Source organism: Callorhinus ursinus, unplaced genomic scaffold, assembly GCF_003265705.2.
Source record: "Callorhinus ursinus isolate GAN/ISIS: 27379988/994484 unplaced genomic scaffold, GSC_fseal_2.0 scaffold25, whole genome shotgun sequence".
NCBI lineage: Eukaryota > Metazoa > Chordata > Mammalia > Carnivora > Otariidae > Callorhinus > Callorhinus ursinus.
Window position 1 is genome coordinate 10,269,027 of NW_027397087.1, and position 25,300 is coordinate 10,294,326.

At 52.1% G+C, this 25,300-nt stretch overlaps 2 protein-coding genes across 2 annotated transcripts in view; one reads left to right on the plus strand and one right to left on the minus strand.

The window, feature by feature from the left end:
- The window catches only part of TP53BP1 (tumor protein p53 binding protein 1), a 95,200-nt gene extending 89,255 nt beyond the window's left edge, over positions 1–5,945 (minus strand). Inside the window, 1 exon segment of the mRNA XM_025883854.2 lies at positions 5,801–5,945. The gene's annotated coding sequence lies outside the window, so the exon portion shown is untranslated.
- Positions 5,182–25,204, plus strand: MAP1A (microtubule associated protein 1A). Its single transcript, XM_025884046.2, has 7 exons — positions 5,182–5,442; positions 6,392–6,493; positions 14,218–14,300; positions 14,566–14,706; positions 14,944–23,065; positions 23,217–23,437; positions 23,620–25,204. The coding sequence occupies exons 1-7, from the start codon at positions 5,205–5,207 to the stop codon at positions 23,773–23,775; spliced, it is 9,063 nt and encodes a 3,020-aa protein (XP_025739831.2). The 5' UTR covers positions 5,182–5,204; the 3' UTR covers positions 23,776–25,204.
- The last annotated feature ends 96 nt before the right edge of the window (positions 25,205–25,300 follow it).

The following is a 25,300-nucleotide window of genomic DNA, read 5'->3' on the forward strand; positions in this document are numbered from 1 at the left end:
GATCCCAGGACTCCAGGATCATGACCTGAGCCGAAGGCAGTCGCCTAACCAACTGAGCCACCCAGGCGCCCCCCTATGAGCATTCTGAGTCACCCTTACCATACCTTCTTTTTTGCCACAGCACTAAACTTTTTCTGACATACTATAACATTTACCTCTTCACTATTTATTATCTGTCTCCCCCACTAGAATGTAAGCTCCACAAGAGCAGGGGTCTTTGTGTACTGTGTGTGCTGGCACACAGTGAGCGCTCAATAAATACTACTGAATGAATGAATAAGTAAATGAATTCCAGACATTGTTCTAAGCATATTTAAGAGATTGTCCCAGTTAATTTTCAAAATAACAATAAGGTGGGATACAATTATTATAATTTTACCGAAGAGGAAACTAAAGCACAGAGTTGGCAACTGCGGAAGTCAGTTTCATAGAAGCAGCTGTGTTTGAGTTTGGTCATACTCCTTAAATCCTTTGTGGAACGAGATGGAACCTTGTTCTATAAACAAAGTAAATCAAAAGGGTAAAGTAAATAAATCATTAAGTGAGAATGAAGGTGAACCAAAGCATCCAAGGAAAAAGAGACAGCCCAAACAGAAAGTATAAGAATGACCGAGGGATGGGGTGCCTGGGTGGCTCAGTCGGTTAAGCGTTCAACTCTTGGTTTTGGCTCAGATCAGGATCTCAGGGTTGTGGGATCAAGCCCCACCATGGGCTCCACACTCAGCATGGAGTCTGCTTGAGATTCTCTCTCCCTCTGCTCCTCCCCCCCATGCCTGCTCATGCTCTCTCTCTCTAAAATAAATAAATAAAATCTTAAAAAAAAAAAAGAATGACTGAGGGAAAGGCAAGTGGCTCAGATTGACTGACTAAGGCTGGTTATGGCAAAGTATTTGCAAGAGGTAATGTTAGAGGGACGCCTGGGTGGCTCAGTTGGTTAAGCATCTGCCTTCGGCTCAGGTTATGACCCCAGGGTCCTGGGATTAAGCCCTAAATCAGGCTCTCTGCTCAGCTTCTCCCTCTTGCTCTGCCTGCTTGTGCGCGCGCTCTCTCTCTCTCTCTCTCTGTTAAACAAATAAATAAAATCTTTAAAAAAAGGTAATATTAGAAAGGGAAGTTAGGGTATATTTTGAAGGATCTTCAAGAAAAGAACTAAGAAAGAAGGGAAAAGGTAATTGTGGTTTTGTGACACTGAGAAGGGAACGATACTTCTTCAACCCAAGCATTCCTTCAAGGAAAGCAACTCTATTCTACACTGATTCATACACAGGCATGGCCTCAAAACTAAGTTATACACTTAGATTTGGATTATCTTTATGATCAGCATCTCCACCACCACAAGAAAATCCTTAGAGGTCCCTGTAGTAAGAGGTAGCTTTGCTCAGAAGGCTAAAGGAAAATGGTGACCACAGCCAAACACTAACTTCCATCTCATAGGCTAGTGGAATGGCTAAAGGAAGATAGTATCTCTAAATGTTTCTTTTTTTACTTTTGGGAATTACTTTCTTCAACAAAAGAATGAAGGGAGTAAGGGAGGAAAAGAGGTAAATATCTTCATTATCTTTTTGCAATATTCTGTCGGGAGAGGGTAAATCCAATGCCTGTGTTTTCCCGTTATTTAATGTTAACAAATAGCAATTAGGAAAATTATCCAAGAGATAATTACTGTGGACCTCCTCTGTGTGCCAGACATAGTAATAAATGCAGATTTCTCCCCCACCTCAACCTTTTTAGAGATTATTTTACTAAGTGCCTCTGCAGATAAACCAGCTGTTCATGCTAAGAGGTGACCCTATGGCTGCTGGTATGCATTATGATCATAGTATTTTCCCCAAAAGCCAAGGGCAAACCTCTGACACAGCAATCCTGTAATCCAACACGCCTCTCTCTGTGTAAAGAATGCTTTATAGGCAGAACTGAGTACAGGGTGGGAATCTGAGCTGCATGCAGCTCCTTTTGGATATTTTAGTTGATAAGACCATGCAATCTGGCAGAGCAGGCTGGAATTCTGCCAAATGAGCTCAGATCCTCAGAAAAACTCATGACATTCATCAGGCCGGAAGTAAGGGAGGAGTCAGTGTCTTTTCTTTATGAATTATCAGAGCTGGCTTAAGTCCTGTGGAGACTTTAAGCATTGAAAGAATTACGGTGCCCTCCTTTCCCACATACACATAATTCAAGATGAGTGCAATTAATCCTAATAAAGTTCGTATTTTCTCATGAGGACAATGAAATTTTTTAATTTAATGTAAATTTAAATGCCAAACATGAAATTATTTCCAGAAAAAATTTAGAGACGCCCCTCCTACTTTGTTAAATATGTGCATAATGTACCTATTCAATAACTTATCACTAGATATTGTGAACTGGTGAAGGTCTGAGAATCCTTTAACTGGCTTACACTTAGCCAAGGCTACAATTACCTTTCATACTATTCCAGATTTATACTGTTTTCTGCCTTGTGCCCACTGCAGCGCACAGCCAAGGAAAGAGCCTATGATAGCATCTTCCTTTTGCATCTCCTCTAATCTCCCCCTTTCAGTGTTAGGTCCCTAGCGACCCCTTCTACAATTCGAGGGTCCTTCACCACAGATAGTTTGAAAAGCATTGGGTAGGGCGCCTGGGTGGCTCAGTTGGTTAAGCGACTGCCTTCGGCTCAGGTCATGATCCTGGAGTCCCGGGATCGAGTCCCACATCGGGCTCCCTGCTCGGCAGGGAGTCTGCTTCTCCCTCTGACCCAACCCCCTCTCATGCTCTCTCTCTCTCTCTCTCTCATTCTTTCTCTCAAATAAATAAATAAAATCTTTAAAAAAATAAATAAATAAAATAAATGAAACACAGAAGTGGGCTCTATAACCACCACACACTAATGTGGGTTCCTCACAATCATGCATATCACAGGTGCTCAGTAATCCCTTTGGATGGGTCTTTGAGTGACATCCTTTTACTATTAGGCTCCTGCCACAGCACCCTCTTCCTAAACACAAAATAGAGGTTTATATACTTTGCAATTCATGCAGGTATTTCTTTAATATTTTTATTCAGCTTTCTATGCCTTTTACATATATGCATCAGTGTTTTCTGTCTTCAGTTCTAAAATTCTGGAACACAGATACTGATGCTAACCTCCATAGTTTTCTTTATAGAGCATTGTGCACATGGTGCTGTGTGCCATTTGATGCTTGAAAATATTTTCTGATAATATGATGATGCTACTGGGATCATCACCCAATGGCTGGGATACTGTTAACTAAGGAAAGAGTGGGATAATTAAGAGATACCTGCAGTCAATCTTTCTATGACATGTTCTGCCTTTTAAAGAACAGCCCGTGCTGAATGCTCATCCAGCCTATATGTGCAATTTTAGTATTATCATAGTCTGCCTTTGCAGCTGTAATTAACAAAACCTAATTCTAGCAGGGCCTGAGATCATAGACCTGAATTTGTGCCCCTACCATCTGATCAGTGTGTGGTCCTTCCCTATACCATTCAGATCTATTGTCTAACTTCTTTGTCAGACTTGATGAAAGCAGAGCCTGTGGTTAACTGCTGCTGACCCTTATTCCGAGGCTCTGTGCTAGTTAAAGGTCTCATCTTTACAGTTGCTATGGAAACTGTCCCCTTCTTCTCCCTACAGCCTATTCTGGCTTTCTGCCTCCACGTGGCACTCTTGTATGATTGTGGAAGAGGAGAACGCACATCTCTCCAAGCTTTGCCAGATTCAGATCTGCAAATGGTGGGGCGGAGACGTAAGGGAACATTGTTTCATGTGTCATACAAGGTGAAGCACCACCACCATCTGATGTTTTGCTAGTACTCTTATTTCTCCTTCTCTGCTACATAAAGGATTTTCAGAGCCATATCCATTTTTTTAATTGAGATATAACTGACAAATAATATCAGTTTCAGGTAAGGGCATATCCAAACTGACTGCAGAGTAGACTGGCTGTTCGGCTATCACACATGACCCATGATAAGGACTAGGACTGCAGTGAGGTACTTAGTATGCAGGCACTGTCTAATCCTCCTCAAGGTCTCCAGAGAGGAGGGGGATTAGAATCAGGAACTGTGCTCCTTTCTACCCTGTACTATCCCCAAAATATAAGGCAAATGAGACCAAAAAAAAAAAAGTGCCGCTGGAGCCCAAGCATGAAAGACAGGCTCTCTATCTGATACATACATGTACAGAATGATTCAGAATCTTGGGTAAAAGAAGATGCTGGAGTGCAGAGTACGTGATGGGGACACACTGAGGAACAGGGGAGGTAAGACTTAACAGCACACACCATTTTTATAAGAATATTCTAGTCGGTCATAAAACAGTGCCAGCCTCCTCAGTCCTCTTTCCCATCCCCTGGTTCTTTGGTTTTGGACTGGTCAGCCTCTTCGGTTCAAACAGTGCCCCTTCTGTTTTGAGAATTCCCTGGGGAAAGTAACACCACTGTCTCTCGAGTTTACCCAACTCACTGTGTCACATTACTTGTAGTTGGGAAGGTCTTTCCTGCGTTTTACTCAGATCCCCCTTGCTGCAGTCTGAGCTCATTGCACTGGAGTCCTGCACTCAGCAGAGATGGAGACTAGCCAAACCCTATCTTCGGCACAGCAACTCACCAGGGACTCAGGGCTGGAAGGTCATTCTGTCCCTCCAATACTGCGCAGCCTTCCTGAGCATTTCCCGGGCCTGGGGCAATAAGGACAAGTAAACCGAGGATGGAATCTAGGACCCTGGCACGTGGGGACCAAAAAAAAAAAAAAAAAAAAAAAAAAGCACCAGACAATGATAATACACCGGCACAGATGGAGACAACGATACAAACTGGGAGACACAGAGGAGGGACAATATGGCTTCCTCAGTTCTGGCGAGGCTGCGGAATTGCCAGACAGTACTTATCTGGAAACATCCTAACTAGAAGCTTCTTCCGGCGCCAAGGCAATCGACTCGCCCCTCCACCGGGTCCCTCAGAGCCCCACCCCTGCCCGAGATCCCTATGGAAAACGCGAGGGGGATGACAAGGGCAGTCACCACCCCTCGGCCGCGGGTGTCCGCAGGGCCAGAGCATCGCTACCCCAGCCCGGCCCCTGCGGCGCCAGGGCCCCACCCCCTGACAGGCATCAGCCAATGAACGGTTCCTGCCGCCTGCCTTTAAGAACCGCGCGCACTCTCCCTGCCGCGGACGCTGCCGGCCTAGCACTCCAACGGAGTTTCCATGGAGACCGAGGCTGGGCCCGGGCGGCCTAGCGGCGTTGCCATGGAGACAAGCCCCGGGCTGGGGCTCCGAAGCCCCGGCGCTCTGCTGGCTCAGAACCCCGCGGAGCCGCTGTGCGAGACCGGAGCCGCAGTGGCGGCAGCACGCTGGGACCTGCGGAAACACTCTTTGCTCATCGTGATCGGTGATATCGGTACAGAGAGTCAGCTGAAGGCCGTGCGGGCCCACCTTGAACAAGGTGAGCCGCTGTCCTGGCCGTGCTTGGGGCATTCTCCATCCCGTGCTTCTCCGCTATCTGTGTACGTCTGCATTCTCCATCCCTAGGTTGCACTGACTGAGATCTGCGCTCCCTGTTAATCTGAATTATCAGCCCCGGTCACCTGCATCTTCCATGTCATGCGTCCATATCGTCTCTAGCTACTAACCTTCGCTTCCCCATCCCTCCCGCACATTCCATGGCGTTCCGCAATCCCCCCGAGGCAGGGGAGCTCTACACAGCCCCTGGGGCCACTCTGGTCGCACCCCTCCCACACGCAGTGTCTGGGGTCAAATGTCTTGAGAGTCCTCACCATCCCCTGGAGAGTCCATGTTCCTACCTTAGTTTCTTCTTTAGGGTTCCTGAACAGGAACAGGGTGCTTTCTGAAAGCCGCGGACAAATCTTAAATCTCTCAGTGCCAGTGGCAAACCTGAGAGTGACCTTCGTGGCCAGAAGCTCCTCAGTCCTCACCTCCCTCTCCAGTTGCCTGCCTGTGGCGCAGTGCTGCGGAGCCCCCTGCGGGTGGAAGCAAGCTGCGGAGGGGTGGAGGCAAGGAGGGGGCATAGAAGGGGAGTCTAGAACACTGTTTAGCTGTAAAGCCCAGGAAGGCAGTCCCCAGCATCTGGGAACTGGCCCTTGAGTGTCACCTCTATCACAATTGGGCAACTCTGCAGGAAAATGACTACATACAAACTCACTAATGACCAAGTTTAGCTTAAACTCTGCCCTTCAATCTCTGGCTGAGGCAAAGCTCAAGAAAGGCACAGGATGGGAAATAGACCACCTTTCTTAAAGACGTCAGTGAGGCTGATCATGGCAGTCCTTATCCTCTCTCTGTCCTTACCCCTTCTGGGAGCTTTGGAAGTACTCCCCTAAGTCCACCTCCACTGACTTTATCTAGAGCCCTCTTTTTTTCTTTTTCTCTCACAGGGATTCTCTCGTGGAACATTGACTTATCATCTTTTGACTTGAACCAACAGTTGAGACTCTTCATTACCCGGCACCTAGCTCACTTCTCCTCAGAGGTCAAAGGTTAGGATTAGTGTCATTTGTCTCAGTCCTTTGGGTGAGGGTTGATTACAGAAGAGCAGAGGTCCAGTCTCTCTGGCAGAGCTGGCTTTGTGGGAGGTTTGGGTTGGGCAGAAGGGAGGGACTCTTGAGGGGAAAGTTGCAAAGCTCCAAAGTTATCCTTGCATACCCAGTACCCTTTGCAGACAGATGGTATGATGGTGGAGGGAGCCTACAGAACAGAATTTCTACCTGAGAAGAGGGTGGTTTATGGACAGCTGTTGACATGCACTAAAGGAATGAGGTACTTCTACTGAGTGATCAATCATCTCCCATGCAAAAATCCACTCTCTTTTTGTGTTCCCTTTCTGTATATCCTAGCCTCCTTGCTTCCCTTTATAGAGACCTGTGAGTCCCCTAGTCACCTTCCCAGGTCCTTGTTTAGCACTTTCCCCTCAATTTGTACAGCCTATGGTTTCAGGATTTCTGGTTCCTCCTTTGGTTCAGCCAACAGATCTCCAGAGCAGAGCAGAATCCCGGTACCAAAGGCTGATGAGCACCATCAAATCCAGGGTGGAAGCAGGGTCTCCTGGATTTGCAGCCACAAGAGCTAGTCACACTCTGAGATTTGGCTCTGAGATCAAAGTTCACAGGATTCAGTTTCCCATTCTGCTGGGTGGGAGAAGTGGGTTAGGGATTTAAGAAAATATTTTAGGAGCTATCATTCCATGTCAGTATCTGTGGGGAGACTGCAGAAAGCCCTATGTCCCATTATAAATTGGTGGGCATCTGGTCATGATATCGGTAAATGCTGACACGCCAATCCATATGCCAATGCCTTTATGGAATATAAAATCCAACCAACTCAACAGTCACTGCCACCAAGTGACTGAAATCCTATCTCATACAGATAGGTCTCAATTATCCAGTGTAGTGGATAATCACCTCCCCTTCTCTTCATACTCCTCCTGCTAACTGCTCCATCTTTAGTCATTTCCCTGATCACTGACTCCTCTAGAGATGCTCCTAGAGAGAGGCTATGAGAGGGTTAATATGACTAAACTTCCTTTATCCTAGGAATATGTGCAGCATTTTAAAAGATGTGAAGCTGGCATCTCCTTGATGTGACTGGCTTCCTGTGAAGCTAGCCACTCACTGTTTTGAGACTGCCTCTGTTTAGAATTATTCCTGTCATGGCTTCCTCCATTAGCACTGATGATTGAAAATCGACAGTGTTGCCATTTATTACTCCTGGGATCTCTGGTGCAAGCTGGATAAGGGGATGAGAGCAGATGAAAATGAATGACTGAATTGAAGTTTGGGGGGGTATCTGCTGATGTTAACAGTTCACACTGAATTCTCTAACTTTGTCCTCTGGGCCACAGAAACTTAAGAGTCGGCTGCTTCCTGGAATGGTGTAAGAATGAACAGAACTTAAACCAAAATGCTTAGCCATTCTTCAGATTAACATTCGGGGATCCTTGGGAAGATACTTACAGAGAGATGCATAGTTGTTACCCTCAGGCATCTCTCAGAAATAAGTGCTACTATATAAACACCTACTTGACCTTTTTTTAATCAAAGAGTTTTGCTGTGGTGCCCGCCAGGAGCATAGGGCAATAGTCCCAAGATCAGGGCTCACTTTAGCATACTGAATTTCTTTTAGGTTTGGACATTTTCATGGTGGCCTGTCTATGTCCCTGGAGAACAGTGGAGAATTTCCTGGAAAAACCCACATGGCTCAAGACAGCCACAGCCCCACCCCGGCTGGCTCCTCTTTCAGCTGTCCCCACAAACAACAGTCAGCCCAGAGCAGCTGCAGACACTGCCCCACCCTTCAGCCTCCCACTGGAAGAGAGGCAAGGGGAACCAGGCTGCTGGGGTGGGCGTAAGGGTATATGCTAGCACGTTATGACTTAATCCTTTCTGCCCACCCCACAGGCGAGGCCACCATCCTTCTTACCTCTCCTCAACCCTGGGACAAAAAGCCGAGAAAGGGGACAAACATGTATCCTACAGTGTCAGGGCAAGTGCAATCTTTCCTATCCACTATCCTCTCCACACTGTCTCGAACGCAGAGAAAAGAAGGACCCATTGATGGAGAGTCAGTGGCCCAGCTCCTTCTAGCGGTCAAATTTGGTAAAGGCTTTCTTTACAAGGTGAATTTTGCACCAGAAAGTCTCCAGTGGTGACTTGGGGCTTTCCTTGCAGAGAATCTGGAGCTTCCAAGCATTATAAAACAAACCCAGAAACTAGTAGGACATGGAAAACTGAGTTTAAACAACATTCTACTATTGGGCACCTACAGGAAAGGGAGAGACTTTCATAATTTATAATTCATGATTGATATTTTAAGACTCTAAGAAACATACTGAAGGACAAGTTTGTAGGCCTTCTGTTACTCTCCATTACCACTGATGTGCTCTGAAGGTGGTAGTTCTGTTACTTCTGCAAACATGAAAGTCATTCCATATTAATATAGTAGCTCACTGGCCCCTACAACTGGGGGTCTGCACTGCTGTCTGAAATGAGAGAGCAGCAAACGTGAATAGTATTTTAAGTCCCTTCCTGCAGGCATCTCCAATTCTGGACTTACCTGGGAGCTAAGGGTATACTCTAGAGTTGGTCTGGTCTGAGATTCTGATTAGGATTTCCCTGATCATAAATCTTCCACAAAAGGGAGACAGACTTCCAGTGGCATGTGTGCACTGCAGGTTTAGGATTCTAGGAATGAAGCACTTTTTTATCTTCTATGCAATTCATTCCTCCCTGCATTATTAAAAGGTGGTGCTAACACTATGCTCATTTTATAGTTCAGGAAACAAGCTTTCAGAGAGGTTAAGTGGCTTGTTTAACAGCATGATTAATAAAATGGTAGAGTCAGGTCTCAAATCCAGGACTTCTAGTCACATTTTGGGTCTGAGCTCAGGCCTCTCTCTCTTTGGTTTCTCATCATTTCATTGCAGCAGAGCCTAGGAACACAGCAGGTGGAGGGTCAGTTGTGGTGGGTGGCTGTTCAGAGGGTGAGGGCTGAAGGAAAACTCCAGCGTGAGTTGGAACTATGCCCAGGGTGTGGCCCTTGGGGGCAGCAGCTGAGAATAAGGGTGGGCTCTGCATTGGGCTGGGAAATGTTATTTTGTTCTCAAGCCAAATGTCTACTCAAGTGTCCCTCTTAGCACACTCCAGAGAGCTCTAGAAAGCAGGTAGGAGATAGAAGGTTTGAGGTGGGAAGAAGTAAGAAATATGAAGTTGCAGAAGGGAGGCGTTTTTCTTTTGTGATGCTCAGAACTCAGCCTGGTTTGTGTTGTGTATCTCTGCAGATGGCCTCCTCAATCCAAATGGGGCTGTTGCCATGTTGCTGCTTTGCATCTCCGGATCTAAGCAAGGATTCCTCCCCCCACCCCCCCTCCCCCCCAGTTCTGGTGACTCAGCTCCTCCTCTCCTCTGGCTACAGTTAAGGGAGGGGGAAGGGGGATGCTGAAAGCAAAGACTATTTTGGCTTCTCTGACCTTCAAAAGCAGCTCTTGGCAGTCTGGGGCAAGGGTGGGGCTGGTGCTGGGGTTTGAGTGGGTGGATGTCAATGTGTGGAAGGCATTAGGAGTTGGCCAGGACTGGTGAGGGTTGATGGAAGGGAAGAGGGCAAGGAAGGACTTTGTGGGAGCATGAGCATCCCACAGTTCCAGTTTGGAACTGTGTGCTAGAGCTCTCAAGATCCTCCCTTTGAGTCTTTTGAGTCCTGAGACAGAGGTAGACTAAGGGAAACAGGACCAACATTGGAAGGATTAAGATAGTATAAGAAAGAGACATCAGAGAGAAATAGAAAGGTACAGAGACAAGGAGAGCACAGGGACCCAAGACCCTACAAAGTCATAAGATTTTTTTTTAACCCAAAGAGTTCTTTATGCTGCACTTAATAATTGGCCTATAGTAAGAAAATCTTGCTTGGGCCTGGGGCCCTGGTGATCCTCCTTGGTCCCTGTTAACTCTTTCACTGAAAAGGAGAAAGTACCCAGCCTCTTCAGATTCAATGACCCAAAAATTCCAAGTATCAGTGCTAGTGTGGAGCTACTTGGCACAGAACTACATACAGCACCCAGGGTCCCTGTGCCCCACCCCGGAAGGGCTAGGGATCGAGTGTCCACTCCGGAATTTCAACCTACCCTGCAATCTAAAATGAGACTTATTTCTACCTTCCCCTGGTTTCTGCAGTGTGGCTCAGAAGCCCACAGAACTCGGCACAACCCCATCCCCAGCCTTCATCTCAAGCAGCCCCCTCACTCTTCATTCTTGCGGGTCCCAGCCCCTTTGTCTCCTGTTCCTCCAGGAACTGAAGGTCATTCCCTGGATCTGAAGGGAGAGGCGGCAGATGGTTCCTGAGGAAAGGGGGAGGGCCCAGGCAGCCCATACCTCCTTATCCCTGCAGTGTGCCCTAACACAGGGCTTTTGGCTGATGCTAACAGAGTATGTCTTGACTAAACAGCATCGGGGGGAGAAGGGCCCTGTGGGCCATTGGGGACCACCCGGGCTCTTTGAGCTGCTAGACAACTCCTCAGCCCCCCAGAGCCAAGCAGAAGCCCCAGAGCACTGACATGATGAAGGCAAAGAAACAGTTAAATCTCCAGTGCCTCGTCATGGACCAGCCCCTCTTCCCCGCCCAGGCACCGCCCTCCCCATCAAGCACCCCCCCCACCACCACCACCCCAAGTGCGGCAGACTCTTCCCTCAAGCTGCCGGCTGAGGCCGGAGCTGCAGCCTCCATGAGGGGCTCCCGCCCACACCCCAGGGTAAGAACCTTACCGAAAGGCTTTGCATGGGGGATGGGGGAATGCTGCGGTAGGGGTAATGGGAAAGGAGTTGATACCTAATCTGGTGTGTTTGGAATTAGCCCAGCAGGATGGGCAAGGTAGGGGAACAGAGAGAAGATGAACATTACTGACTGTGGGATCGGCCTGGACCGAGGGCCAGGTGGAGGCCAGTGGGGCTCGGGACTGTGACAGTCCACCTCTCTGGCTGGGCTGGGTTGGGAGACATCAGCCTTGGGGCAGCAGCAGGGGGTGGTGTCACTGGCTCTGCCTGGCAGCCCGCGGTGCTGGAGGAGTTTGGGGGCTATATCTTCGGGCAGAGGCAGAAGAATCTGAAGGAAAGGCGGATGTTATGGGACTGCGCCTAATGGGAGGGTCTCTGGTGTCAGCTGCTGGATTGCTCAGCTGCTCCTATGCTGGGGGTGAGCAGAATAGCGAATTTTTGCCAAGTAAGGGGAGGTGGGGGACACCGTGGGGGGAAAAAGGGAGGAAAGGGTCCTTAAGACGTGGCACACGCCTCTTTGCAGACCAACCTATTCACAGTGGGCTCCCCGCTCCCTATTCCCTGCGGCCAGCTTGAGACCAGGACTCTAAGCCCCCACTTCTGGCTCCCTCTGGAGACTGAGAGCACTCCCTCCCCAGCAGCTGCCCTGCATTCCCAGTCCTGTCAACCCCACAGGTCCCAAGTCTCAGCCCCACCTCCACCCCATCTCCGCTTCTCTCCCCAAGATGGGGGCTCTGGAACAGAGGCGCCAGTTTCTTCTCCCTGTGTCCCCCCTCCGCACCCCCCATGCAGAGGCAGCCAAGAAAATGACTTGTCATGCTGGGGTGGGGGGTGGGGGCGGAGCTGGAGTCTGAGCTCAGCGCGCACACTCACACACACTCACACACTGCGGCATACTGCAGCTGCCCAAGCGGCCCCCCCCCTTCTGCCTCACTGCGGAGACACCTGCCCTCCTGCCTGCTCAGCCTCAGCACCCCAGCCCGCCTCTACCCTGGTCATCACTGGCCAAGGGGAAGTGCCCCTGCCTCATAAGAAGTCCTTCCCCAAAGAAAAAGGAAAAACAAGTCAATTCCCTTCAGTGGGATTGCTGGGGAGCAGAAGAAATAGGGCTTTCTCCCAGGCCTCAAAAGGAGGGGTGCAGGATATAGACCATGTAGTTGCCGGTCAGAATTGGAGAGCACATGGGTGAGGAAAAGGGCCTTTCGCCAAGACAGGAACGGGGATCAGAGAAGTCTAGTGGTTATACACAAGGGACTGTGAGGAATGGTCCACTGAGGGGAGGAAGAGTGGTAGCTAGAAGGCAAATCAGTCTGTACCACAGCTATTTCTCTTTAGACCCTCCTAGCTTGAATGTGTGGCCCTGTGCGTATATGTTGTGAGGAGGGCAGGAACTGCCTACGCTAGCCTGGCCCTTCCTTAAACCTTGATACCCCTCACATGCCCAAGCCCTGCCCCAGCCTGTCTCTAAGGTGGTTCTCATCCTCTGAACTGACCTCAAAGCTTCCCTCGGTTCCCAAGTTAATAGAAGAGAACCCTTGAACTCCTTTTGGGCCCCACCCACCACCCATGAGGTTTGTTCTTCCGAACACCACCGAACACCGTCCATAGCGCATTTCCCCTGCAGCTGTAAGTGCTGTCCCATGCTGCCAGATCTGCCTGATCCTGGCACTAGGGCTCTTCCCCTTAACAAAGGCCCTGGCCCCAGGCTTCTCTCATCCAAACCCCAGAAAAAGGAGAGGGCTGGGTCCCATAATCTAGGGGACAGATGATGAGCTCTCCCACCAATATCTCCCAGACAACCCACTCGCAGGCCATGTGTTCAAGTCTGTCTGCAAGGAAGGGCAGGAACAGAGGATGGCAGCATCCTCCTTCCTTATTTTTGAACCTGCCACTCTTTTTTTGCTGCACAGCTTGGTGTTTCCTGTGAGTCTGGAGAAGGGAAGTAGATAGGGAATTTGAGGTTGTCTTGTCTTTCTCCGTGGCCTGGGAAACACTCTGAATCTCTCCGCCCTTGTTTGTTTCTTGTTTGCGGACCCCTAGCTCCAGTTTGTGGTCTGCCATCTCCATGGCAGAGGGCCCATAGGAGAGGGGCAAGGATGAGAGAAGAAACTGTTCACATGGGAGGGGGTGTGGGGCAGTGAACCAGGCCTCTCTTGTGCTCCGGGGCGGGGGGGAGGGGGCAGTTATGGAGGTGAGGTGGGAGAGGGAGTTGTGGTGGAAACGGCATGGTTGTGGGCATTCTGGTAAGTGCAGGCTTAGCCTCTGAGGAAGTAGAGAACAGAATGAGAAATTACAGGCCTATTTCTCCTCTTTGAATTGTAAAACCCCAAAGGCTTAGAGGGATAGAAACTGAGTCTTTTGGGATGGGAATTCTGGCCTTGGATAGGGGGTGGAAAGGAGGATGAGGAGTCCGGAGACACTGCGAAGAAGTGTCTATATCCTTATTTCCAGGGATTCTGCTGGCGCGAAAGCCCAGGACAGAGGCAGGCTAGTGGGGAGAGAGCTGAGTAAGGATCATGATCCCGGGAGCCCCTCCCTCCAGCGGAGCCCCCCATCCCCAGGCAGCACCAGGAGCTTAGTGCTCGAGAGGGACAAAAGCTTCTTGTCACTAGGGTGGCCTGAGGCAGGAGTTCCAGGCGGAGGGGGTGGGGGTACCAGACTGAGCAGGCAGAGGGTGTGGCAGATGAACGGAGTGAGAAAACTGCCAGTGTGGGAGAGGGGGAGGAAGAAACCCTGAAAGGGAAGGGCTAGAGGAGCCAGTTCCTAGACCTTACTCAGCAGTATCCAAAGTGGCAGGATCTAAGGATAGCTAGGCTCCTCTTTCCCCTCAGCCCCATTTTCTGATAGTATATTCTTTTCTCTCCTGCCCCACGCAATGCCTCTCCCCTTTAGTCTATACCCACTCTCTTCAATACAAAATCCTGCATCTCTCCCTCCCTCAGGCCAGAGGACCCTCTCCCACCAGAGTGAGATCCTAGAGACCATCATCCTGGTAAACCCCAGTGCCGACAGCATCAGCTCTGAGGTAAGACCAGGGCCTGGGCCTTGCCACGAGGGCCTGCTGGAAGCGCTATAACCCACCTCTTCTGGTACTACTGCTGTAAGGCCAAGAATTCCTGGACTTGGCTTTGAACCATCTAAGCCGCCTTACGCTCCCCAGCCCCACACTGGAGATGTTGTGGGCCTACCAGTGGGGAACGTGTCCTTGCAGTACTGCGGGGAAGCAGGAACATCCAGTGCCCTTCCCTGGGTTTCCTACATCTGTGACCACTCCCCGCTTTCCCTTCCAGGTTCACCATCTCCTTAGCAGTCCATCAGCTCATAAACTACTGATATTGAGTGGGCAAAGTTTAGAGCCTGGGGGAGACCTCATCCTACAGAGTGGTACCTACTCTTATCAAAACTTTGCCCAGGTCCTTCACAACCCAGAGGTAAGGTCCACGTCTGCGTATCTGCGAGGAACAAAAAATGGGGTGGGACTAGAGCTGTGGGGAGGGATCCAAGGATGGGAAATTCTCATGTTGCTTGACCAGAGTGAGCTCTGGCCGAAAGGTAGGAGGAAATCCCCTTGCAAAGTGGTGGAGACTAGCAGATTGAATCTAAGTCGGGTTAAGGCGACCCCAGGTCTCTACCTGACCTGATCAGCCTTTCATCTCCCATTCTTCTAGATTGCCCAATTGCTCAGCAATAGAGACCCTGGGATCCAGGCCTTCCTCACTGTTTCCTGCTTAGGGGAGGGTGATTGGAGCCACCTGGGCCTATCCAGTTCCCAAGAGACCCTGCACCTCCAACTAAACCCTGAGCCCACGCTGCCCACCATGGATGGTGTGGCCGAGTTCTCCGAGTATGTCTCTGAGACTGTGGATGTGCCATCTCCCTTTGACCTGCTGGAGCCCCCCACCTCAGGGGGCTTCCTCAAGCTCTCCAAGCCTTGCTGCTACATCTTCCCTGGTGGCCGTGGAGACTCTGCCCTCTTTGCCGTCAACGGTTTCAACATCTTGGTGGATGGTGGTTCTGATCGCAAGTCCTGCTTCTGGAAGCTGGTGCGGCACCTGGACCGCATTGACTCGGTGCTGCTCACACACATCGGAGCAGACAACCTGCCAGGCATCAATGGGCTCCTGCAGCGCAAAGTGGCAGAACTGGAGGAGGAGCAGTCGCAGGGCTCTAGCAGCTACAGCGACTGGGTGAAGAACCTCATCTCCCCTGAGCTTGGAGTTGTCTTCTTCAACGTGCCGGATAAGCTGCGGCTGCCTGATGCCTCCCGAAAAGCCAAGCGCAGCATTGAGGAGGCCTGCCTCACTCTGCAACACCTAAACCGCCTGGGCATCCAGGCCGAACCTCTGTACCGTGTGGTCAGCAACACCATTGAACCGCTGACCCTCTTCCACAAGATGGGTGTGGGCCGCCTGGACATGTACGTCCTCAACCCTGTCAAGGACAGCAAGGAGATGCAGTTCCTCATGCAAAAGTGGGCAGGCAACAGTAAAGCTAAGACAGGCATCGTGCTGGCTAACGGGAAGGAGGCTGAGATCTCGGTGCCCTACCTGACCTCTATCACTGCTCTGGTGGTCTGGCTACCAGCCAACCCCACCGAGAAGATCGTCCGTGTGCTTTTTCCAGGGAATGCTCCCCAGAACAAGATCTTGGAGGGCCTGGAAAAGCTTCGGCACCTGGACTTCCTGCGGTACCCTGTGGCGACACAGAAGGACTTGGCCTCTGGCGCTGTGCCTGCCAACCTCAAACCCAGCAAAATCAAACAGCGGGCTGACAGCAGGGAGAGCCTCAAGGCCACTGCCAAGACAGCTGTGAGCAAGCTGGCCAAACGGGAGGAGGTAGCTGAAGAGGGAGCCAAGGAAGCCCGCTCAGAACTGGCCAAGGAGTTAGCCAAGACAGAGAAAAAAGTAAAGGAGTCATCTGAGAAGCCCCCAGAGAAGCCTACCAAGCCTGAGAGGGTGAGGACTGAGTCGAGTGAGGCCCTGAAGGCAGAGAAACGAAAGCTGATCAAAGACAAGGTGGGGAAGAAGCACCTGAAAGAAAAGATATCAAAGCTGGAAGAGAAAAAAGACAAAGAGAAAAAAGAGATCAAGAAGGAGAGAAAGGAGCTCAAGAAGGATGAAGGAAAGAAGGAGGAGAAGAAAGATGCCAAGAAGGAGGAGAAGAGGAAAGATACCAAACCCGAGGTCAAGAAAATTTCCAAGCCAGACCTGAAGCCCTTTACCCCTGAGGTGCGTAAGACCCTCTACAAAGCCAAGGCCCCTGGCAGGGTCAAAATGGACAAGAGTCGGGCTGCTCGTGCAGAGAAAGAGCTGTCTTCTGAGCCCCGGACACCCCCAGCCCAGAAGGGGGCTGTACCACCCCCAATAGTCAGTGGGCACAGGGAACTAGCTCTGTCTTCACCAGAGGACCTCACACAAGACTTTGAGGAGATGAAGCGTGAGGAGAGGGTGTTGCTGGCTGAACAAAGGGACATAGGACTAGGAGAGAAACCACTCCCTCCAGACACTGCAGAGGAGCGAGCCCCGAGCACAAATGGCCAGGGGATACCACCCTCTGTCCCAGGGCTGGAACAAGAGGAGCCTATGATGAAGGAGAGAGAGGTTGTCTCAGACATCCCTGAAGAACAAGGCGGTAAGGATAGAGGCCCAGACTCAGGGGCTGAAACAGAGGAAGAGAAAGATACCTGGGAGGAAAAGAAGCAGAAGGAAGCAGACGGGCTCCCCGATAGAACAGAAGCCAGAGAGGAAAGTGAACCCGAGGTAAAGGAGGATGTGATAGAGAAGGCCGACTTAGAAGAAATGGAGGAGTTGCACCCTTCAGATGAGGAGGAAGAAGAAGAGACAAAGGCTGAGGGTTTTTACCAAAAACATATGCAGGAAGGCTTGAAGGCAACACCAAGGGGCAGGGAGGCCCTCGGGGGCCGGGAAGTAGGACTCCAGGGCAAGGCTCCTGAGAAGGAGACCTCGTCATTCCTAAGCAGCCTGGCCACACCTGCAGGAGCCACTGAGCATGTCTCTTACATCCAGGACGAAACAATCCCTGGCTACTCAGAGACAGAGCAGACCATCTCAGATGAGGAGATTCATGAGGAGCCGGAGGAGCGCCCAGCTCCACCTAGATTTCCTACAAGTACATATGACCTCCCTGGGCCTGAAGGTCCTGGTCCCTTTGAGGCTAGCCAGCCTACAGACAGTGCTGTTCCTGCTGCCTCCAGCAAAGGCTATGGAGCGCCAGAGACTGAACTCACCTATCCCCCCAACATGGTGGCTGCCCCTCTGGCTGAAGAGGAGCACGTGTCCTCGGCCACCTCAATCACTGAGTGCGACAAGCTTTCTTCCTTTGCCACATCCGTGGCTGAGGACCAGTCTGTGGCTTCACTCACAGCTCCCCAGACAGAGGAGACAGGCAAGAGCTCCCTACTGCTTGACACAGTCACAAGCATCCCCTCATCCCGCACTGAAGCCACTCAGGGCTTGGACTATGTGCCATCAGCTGGAACCATCTCACCCACCTCCTCCCTGGAAGAAGACAAGGGCTTCAAATCACCACCCTGTGAGGATTTCTCTGTGACTGGGGAGTCAGAGAAGAAAGGAGAGATTGTAGGGAGAGGCTTGCCTGGAGAGAAAGCCTTGGGAGAGGAAGAGGAGGAGACCATAAATGTAGAGATGTCTGAGAAACTTCCTAGTCAATTTGGAGCCCCAATGTTTGGTGCCCCTGAGCATACCCTACATCCAGGGGAACCAGTCCTTGGAGAAGTAGAGGAGCGCTGCCTCAGCCCGGATGATAGCACGGTGAAGATGGCCTCTCCTCCACCATCTGGCCCACCCAGTGCCACCCACACACCCTTTCATCAGTCCCCGGTGGAAGAAAAGTCTGAGCCCCAAGACTTTCAGGAAGCAGGCTCTTGGGGAGGAACTAGGCGTGCACCAGGTGAGGGCAAGGAAGATGCTACAGAGCAGATAGTTAAGCCAGGGCCTAAAGAGGTCACACTAGAGGAGGAGGGAAAAGTGCCTCCTCCCAGGAGCCCGCATGCCCAGGAAACACCTGTCAGCATTGCTGGGGGACATACAGGCTGCACTATCCAACTGTTGCCAGAACAGGACAAAGCAATAGTCTTTGAGACTGTGGAGGCAAGAGAGCCCACAGGCCCAATTCTGGGAACAGAAGTCCTTCCCAGAGATTTGAGAACATCACTCCAAGAACCTGGTGAAACTCAGAAAGATGAGGTGCTCCAGTTTCCTGACCAAAGCCTTTCCCCTGAAGATGCAGAGTCCGTATCTGTACTCAGTGTGGTCTCCCCAGACACAGCCAACCAGGAAAGCATCCCCAGGTCTCCCTGTGGCCTGATAGAGCAGCAGCTACACAAAGCCCTTTGGCCAGAGGTATCTCCGGAAGACACACAGTCACTTTCTCTCTCAGAAGAGAGTCCCAGCAAGGAGACCTCTCTCGATATCTCCTCTAAGCAGCTCTCTCCAGAAAACCTTGGCACCCTCCACTTTGGGGAACTAAGCCTTGGAAAGGAAGAAAAGGGGCCTCTGATGCAGGCTGAGGACACCTCTCACCACGTAGTGCCTGCATCTATTCCAGAACCCTGTGCATCCACAGTGTCACCTCCCACAGATGGGACCACTGCATATCCTGCTCTGGCAGACATCACAGATGAGAGCCCTGATGGAAAATTACCTGCCAGCCCCTTCTTTCATTCTACATTGTTGGGAGATGGGAAGCACTCACCTGGTGTGATCACCAGCCCTGGTGAACACATTCTGACACCTGATAGCTCCCTCACCAAGAGTCCTGAGTCTTTGCCAAGCCCTGCCATGGAGGGCATTGCCATGGAGTGGGAAGGTAAAGTTCCAGAGGTGAAAGAGAGAACCCCAGAGCAGAGGGACAAGGGACCTGAACCAAAAGATGAAGTCCTACAGCAGGACAAAACTCTGGAGCAGAAGGATATTGTTGTAGAGCAAAAGGATACAGCCATTAGTCAGAAAGATAAGGCTCTGGAAGAAAAGAACAAGGCTGTAGAACAGCAAGATGAGGCTTTAGAACAAAAAGGCAGAGACTTAGAACAAAGGGTCACAGTCCTGGGACACCAGGACAAAGCCCTGGAACCAAAAGACAAAGACTTAGAACAAAAAGACAAGGTTCTGGAACAGAAGGACAAGGTCCTAGAAGAAAAAGATGAAACCTTAGACCAAAAAGTCAAAGCCGTTGAACATAAAGACAAACCTCCAGAGGACAAGGTCTCTGAACCAAAGGGCAAGGCTTTAGGACAAACAGACAAAGCCCCTGAACAGAAGGACAAGGCTCATGGACAGAAGGAAAAGACCTTAGAACAAAAAGGCAAGGCCCAAGAACAGCAGGACGAGGCCTTAGAACAAAAATACTGGGCCTTGGGACAGAAGGCTGAAGCCCTGGAACAAAACAATAAGGCTGTTGAAGAGAAAGATAAGGCTCTGGAAGACAAGGACAAAACTCAGGAGCAGGAGAGCCCAGTGCAGGAGGATAAAACCGTGAAACCAAAAGAGAAGGTCCTAGAGGAAAAATCTCCAGAAAAAATTGAGGCTGTACAACAGAAGGAAGAAGCTCTGCTAGAGCAGACCAAAGCTCTCAGTCTGGAAGAGAGCCCAGTGCAGGAGGACAAGGCCCGGGATCAGGGAGAGAAGTACTGGAAGGAGCAGGATGTGGTCCAGGAGTGGCAAGAAACATCTCCATCCAGAGGGGAGCCAGTTGGAGAACAGAAAGAGCCTGCCCGGACATGGGAGGACACATCTCCTGAGCAGGAGGACAGGTACTGGAGGGGCAGAGAGGATGTGGGCCTAGAACAGGACACATACTGGAGGGAGCTGAGCTGTGAGCGCAAGGTGTGGTTTCCTCATGAGCTGGACGGCCCCGGGGCCCGGCCACGGTACACAGAAGAGCGGGAGAGCACTTTCCTCGATGAAGGGCCAGACGATGAACAAGTGCCCCCACTGGAACACACTGCCCAGAGCCCCTGGGCCTCAGACTTCAAGGGTTTCCAGGAGTCCTCACCACAGAAGGGGCTGGAGGTGGAGCGTTGGCTTGCTGAGTCACCAGTTGGGCTGCCACCAGAGGAGGAGGACAAGCTGCCCCGCTCACCTTTTGAGATCATCTCTCCTCCAGCCTCCCCACCTGAGATGGTTGGACAGAGGGTTCCTCCAGCCCCAGGACGAGAGAGCCCTATCCCAGAGCCTGAGCCCATGGCACCTGTGAGGAACGAGCCCACCACCCCCTCGTGGCTGGCTGACATCCCACCATGGGTGCCCAAGGACAGAACCCTGCCCCCTGCACCCCTCACCCCAGCTCCAGCTCCCCCCACACCTGCTCCAGAGCCACACACTCCTGCGCCCTTCTCCTGGGGCACAAGTGAGTATGACAGTGTGGTGGCTGCAGTGCAGGAGGCAGCAGCAGAGTTGGAAGGTGGGCCATACTCCCCCTTGGGGAAGGACTACCGCAAGGCTGAAGGGGAAAGGGAAGAAGAAGGTGGAGCTGGGGCTCCTGGCAGCCGCCCTCAAAGCTCAAAGGTCCCAGAGGCCAGCGAGAGCCATGCCACCAAGGAGCCTGAGCAGATGGAGCCCGAGCAGAGAGAGCCCACACCCTATCCTGATGAGAGAAGTTTTCAGTACGCAGACATCTATGAGCAGATGATGCTTACTGGGCTTGGCCCTGCTTGCCCCACTAGAGAGCCTCCGCTTGGGGCAGCTGGGGATTGGCCCCCACGCATCTCAGCCAAGGAGGAGGCTGCTGGCCGAAACCCATCTGCAGAGAAGGAGCTTTCATCTCCTGTCTCACCCAAGAGTCTCCAGTCTGACACCCCAACCTTTAGCTATGCAGCCCTGGCGGGACCCACTTTACCCCCCAGGCAGGAACCTGAGCCAGTGCCGAGTGGGGAGCCCAGCCTTACCCCACCTGCAGTGCCCCCCCGTGTTCCTATCCCCCTGAGCAAAGGCCCAAGCGCCGCTCTTAATGGTAATATCTTGAGCTGTAGCCCAGATAGGAGAACCCCATCCCCCAAGGAATCAGGCCAGGGTCACTGGGATGACAGCACTAGTGACTCAGAGCTGGAGAAGGGGGCTCGGGAACAGCCAGAGAAAGAGGCCCAATCCCCAAGTCCCCCTCACCCCATCTCTGCAGGGCCCCCCACATTGTGGCCTGAAAGTGAGGCACAGACCAGCCCTCCCTCGGACTCACACCTGGGTCCTGCCCGACCCAGCCTGGACTTCCCTGCTTCAGCCTTTGGCTTCTCCTCATTGCAGCCAGCTCCCCCACAACTGCCCTCTCCTGCTGAACCCCGCTCGGCACCCTGTGGCTCCCTCGCCTTCTCTGGGGACCGAGCTCTGGCCCTGGCTCCAGGGCCCCCCATCAGAGCCCGGCATGATGAGTACCTAGAAGTGACCAAGGCGCCCAGCCTGGACTCCTCACTGCCCCAGCTCCCATCACCCAGCTCTCCTGGGGCCCCTCTCCTCTCCAGTCTGCCACGACCTGCTTCACCAGCCCTGTCTGAAGGCTCCTCCTCTGAGGCCACCACACCTGTGATTTCGAGTGTGGCTGAGCGCTTCCCTCCTGGCCTGGAGGCTGCAGAACGGGGGTCTGGAGAGCTGGTCCCAGGAATGGAACCAGCTGCCCACACCCTCTGGGACCTCACTCCTCTGAGCCCAGCACCCCCAGCTTCACTGGACTTGGCCCCAGCTCCAGCTCCAAGCTTGCCTGGAGACATGGATGATAGCACTCTGCCCTGCCGCCTGGAGTGCACAGGGGCCCCCACCAAGAAGCCAAGCCCCTCCGAGAGTCCCTCTGGGGATTGTGCCACCAATGGCCCAACTGAAACCAGCCCCAACCCCCCAGGCCCTGCCCTGGCCAAGGCTGAGAAAGAAGCAGCTGAGACCTGCCCTGCCTGGGAACGTGGGGACTGGCCTGAGGGAGCGGAGAGGAGTTCCCGGCCTGACACGCTCCTCTCCCCTGAGCAGCCACTGTGCCCTGGAGGGGCTTCTGGAGGCCAACCCAGAAGTGGCTCCCCTGAGGTTGAGGCTGGGCCCCAGGGATGTGCTGCTGAGCCCCGGCCCCACCGCGGGGAACTCTCCCCATCCTTTCTGAACCCACCTCTGCCCCAGTCCACAGATGAAGGTGACCTCTCAACTGAAGAAGCTCGGCTAGTAGGGAGAGGGGGGCGGCGCCGGGCGGGGGGCTCAGGGGCCACAGGGGGCCCATGCCCTGTGGCTGATGAGACACCTCCAACATCAGCCAGTGACTCAGGCTCCTCACAATCAGATTCTGATGTTCCACCAGAAACTGAGGAGTGCCCATCCATCACAGCTGAGGCAGCCCTCGACTCAGATGAAGATGGGGACTTCCTGCCTGTGGACAAAGCTGGGGGGGTCAGTGGAACTCACCATCCCAGGCCTGGCCATGACCCACCCCCTATCCCTCAACCAGACCCCCGCCCATCCCCTCCTCGCCCTGATGTGTGCATGGCTGACCCCGAGGGGCTCAGCTCAGAATCTGGGAGGGTAGAAAAGCTACGGGAGAAGGAGAAGGCACAGGGGAGAGTAGGGCGCAGGGCCCCAGGTAGGGCCAAGCCAGCATCTCCTGCCCGGCGTCTGGATCTTCGGGGGAAACGCTCACCCACCCCTGGTAAAGGGCCTGCAGATCGAGCATCCCGGGTCCCACCCCGACCACGCAACACTCCAAGCCAGGTCACCCCAGCAGAGGAAAAGGATGGACACAGCCCCATGTCCAAAGGCCTAGTCAATGGACTCAAAACAGGACCATGTAAGTATAACATGAAAAGTGGGAGAGACGATGGGTTGGCCTTGGGTGTGGCTGGTCAAAGACTCCAGGAGTAGGAGGGATTGTGGGAGGAAGAAGATTGCTAAAAGTGTTCTACTTTACCTCTCCAATGAGTCCTGGCTTGTCTCTACAGCAGCCTTGGGTTCCAAGGGCAGCTCTGGCCCCCCCGTATACGTGGATCTCGCCTATATCCCGAATCATTGCAGTGGCAAGACTGCTGACCTTGACTTCTTCCGTCGAGTGCGTGCATCCTACTATGTGGTCAGTGGGAATGACCCTGTCAATGGCGAGCCGAGCCGGGCTGTGCTGGATGCATTGCTGGAGGGCAAGGCCCAGTGGGGGGAGAATCTTCAGGTGAGTGGCAAGGGATGCCAAAGAGGAGGTCTGGTCGAAGCTTACTCTGAGGCAATAGTGGAACACAGTCTCTATTCATAAAAGGACTGAGCCCTTCCTATGGGCAGCGGACTACTTCCTAGACCATCAGGCATGATGCCCCATCCTCCTGTCACCTCAGGCGTTTCTTGTCTCCCTCCTAGGTGACTCTGATCCCTACTCATGACACAGAGGTGACTCGTGAATGGTACCAGCAGACTCATGAGCAGCAGCAACAACTGAACGTCCTGGTCCTGGCTAGCAGCAGCACCGTGGTCATGCAGGATGAGTCCTTCCCCGCCTGCAAGATTGAGTTCTGAAAGAACCACTCTCCTTTCCCCAAGGATCTGCTCCCCCAGCTCCCTTAGAGAATGGCTATTGCTGAGTCCTTTGGGGTTGAGGGACATGGGAGCTGGGGGGGCGGGGAGACGGGACAGGATGTCTGTCTTACGGTGGGAACTTGGGCTGGGCTAAATGGAGGGGTTGTCCCTCCCCCTCATCCGTACCTGAGAGGAGTTTCAAAACCAAAGGCCACAGGAAGAGGATAGAAGGAGGGTGAAAATTAGATCATCGAATGCCTGAGAACCCTGGAGTGACCCCTTCTCCTAACACTACCAAGTGTTTGTATTGGGTGGGGAGTAAGGATGGGTCTCAGCAGCCTCCTCCCTCATGGAGTGAGATCATATCCCCAAACCCAGGGACCTCTTTATCTCTATTTAGCATCCTAAGGAGGGCTCTCCAGTACTAGTTTATGTGATCTGAGGGCAGGGTTCTGTCAGTGAGGTGCCCAGAGCTGCGCCCTTTCCTCCATCTCCCATTCTCTTACCCACCAGGGTCTGGGTTCCGGCAGGGGTCCAGGGGTACACCGCTGCTACACTGTCCCACTGCTTCCCTCCGTATCTGAATGTCTCAATCCAAAACTTGAAGCTCTTTTGACCAATAGACTGGTGAGAGAAGAAAGTTACTTATCCTCCCAGCCCCTGCTTCATATCATTCACATCCCAGAGCTGTGCCCAGGCCAGGCCTATTGGGCAACACAAAGGGGCAAGGAGAGCCCAGCCCCAATCCCAGAATTCTTCCAAGCTCCCTGACCTTTTGAAGTTTTCACCCACCCATTCCAATTATCCTCATCCCTTGTCATCCCCTGCTTGGCTTCTCTGCATGTGGTCATCTGCTGTGGCCTGGTGTGTAATGGGTTAAAAATAAGTCACTGCCTGACATCCCAACATCTGACACCCCAGCAACATGTGACTCCCCCAACATTCCACTATGCCATCCTGCAGCTGAAATGGGAACACTGGCTGCCTTTCCAGCCCCAAACTCTTGGACAGAGGATCTGGGAGGTAGAAGCCATGCCAGAGAACTTGGGGAAAATGAGAGGGAGGAAGGGAAGAAGGAGACAAAGCTGAGCTAAAACTGAACTCCTACTGAGTAAGATGAAAACAGGCTGGAAAAAAAAAAAACAAAAACAAAAAAAAAAACACCCCAGGAGAGGACCTCTCCCCAAGCAAGCCAATGAGCAGCCCTGCCAGACTACTGCCGGACTGAGAAATCCAGACGCTCGTCAGGGCTCAGCTTCTCGGCCAAATGACTGTGTGGAAACCAAAATGAGCCGGCCTGTGTTCTTCCTAGCTCCCACCCTCCCCGTGCTGCTGTGCTCTGCTCCTCCCCACACTTCCCTGCTATAGTTCCCAGCTGCTGTAATGGAGCCGCCTCCAACTCTAACAATAAAATCAAATTCATTACAGATGCTGTAGTGCTGCTTAGGCTTTTTCTGACTACACATTGCTTAGTTGCTGGGCCTTGGCTTCTACCTCTCTGCTTCTCCCAGCACTGTCATTTATC